This window comes from Kryptolebias marmoratus, linkage group LG24, assembly GCF_001649575.2.
Source record: "Kryptolebias marmoratus isolate JLee-2015 linkage group LG24, ASM164957v2, whole genome shotgun sequence".
NCBI lineage: Eukaryota > Metazoa > Chordata > Actinopteri > Cyprinodontiformes > Rivulidae > Kryptolebias > Kryptolebias marmoratus.
The window spans coordinates 20,188,683-20,189,633 of NC_051453.1; the positions used below are offsets into that span (position 1 = coordinate 20,188,683).

The window sequence follows — 951 nt, forward strand, 5'->3', positions numbered from 1 at the left end:
TAAGTTATGGAAAACATTTTTTACATCCATCTGTCCATTCATTTTAGTTTTTGGCTTATTCCTTTCTGTGTTAGAGAAAGCAGTGCATATCTCCAGAAGGCCCTGTGAAAAAGGCCTACATTAGACCATTTCTGTGGATTCCATCATGTCATTTGAGTGTATGTAGCCTGAAAGTCGACATCCATGTTANTAAAACTCATTTGTGACTCACCACAACAAAAAGCAAAATAAAGCTGTTTGACACTCGAACCATGACTGTGAGAAAGTTCTGTATCCACACAAAATAAAAGCACAAAGTCCCAGTAGAGAAAGAAGTTTGTCTGAATGGTGTTAAATTGGATAGACAAAGTTAGATAATTGTAATCCAGCCTCTCCAGTCTTATTAGTCATAGTTCCTTAGAACCCTGGCTAAAAACAGACTTCCCTTTAATGCCCTTGGGCTGGTAATAAAATCTTTGTGGTAAAAAGTAACCACGCCTGGATAATGACACCTAAATATTTACTAGTTAGTAATCCAACTGTTTCAGGAAGGGATGGATGGGTTCATAATTGGAGCTCATCAGAACTTTGACATGAACAAGAGGAATTTTTAAAAAATAAAATAAAATATTCTGTCACTGATTTCTTTTCAAAATTAATTTTTTCTGGGATTTTCTCTAATTGGTGGTTCCAGTCTTGATTTCTCATTTCAGATGCCAAAATGTCATTGGCCTAAACCCCATATTACCCCCACCACTGATCAGACTGAACCCCATCTTATCCCCAGCTGGTGATCGGTTCGGAACCTGTATGAAGTGGTGAATTCAAAAAAAGGTTAAAAAACAAAAACAACTGGACTTCTATTCTGTAGTTGAAGACGTTTCGCTTCTCATCCGAGGAGCTTTCTCAATTCAGAAATAGAGAGTGTGGAGTTGAGCTTTTAAAGCTGAGATGTGATGTAAGCTGGATTGC

General features: G+C 37.4%; 1 protein-coding gene across 2 annotated transcripts in view; it reads right to left on the reverse strand.

Annotated features, from left to right (window-relative positions):
• LOC108228931 (desmoglein-2) overlaps nucleotides 1–951 on the reverse strand; it is a 16,932-nt gene that overhangs the window by 12,662 nt on the left and 3,319 nt on the right. The window contains exon 1 of one of the 2 annotated variants that reach the window (XM_037974306.1): nucleotides 212–343. The exons of the other annotated variant lie outside the window; for it this stretch is intronic. Within the exon in view, the coding sequence (XP_037830234.1) occupies nucleotides 212–253 (42 nt within the window). The 5' untranslated portion in view covers nucleotides 254–343. Of the gene's footprint in view, nucleotides 1–211; nucleotides 344–951 lie in introns of those variants that run through there. 2 annotated transcript variants of the gene reach the window in all.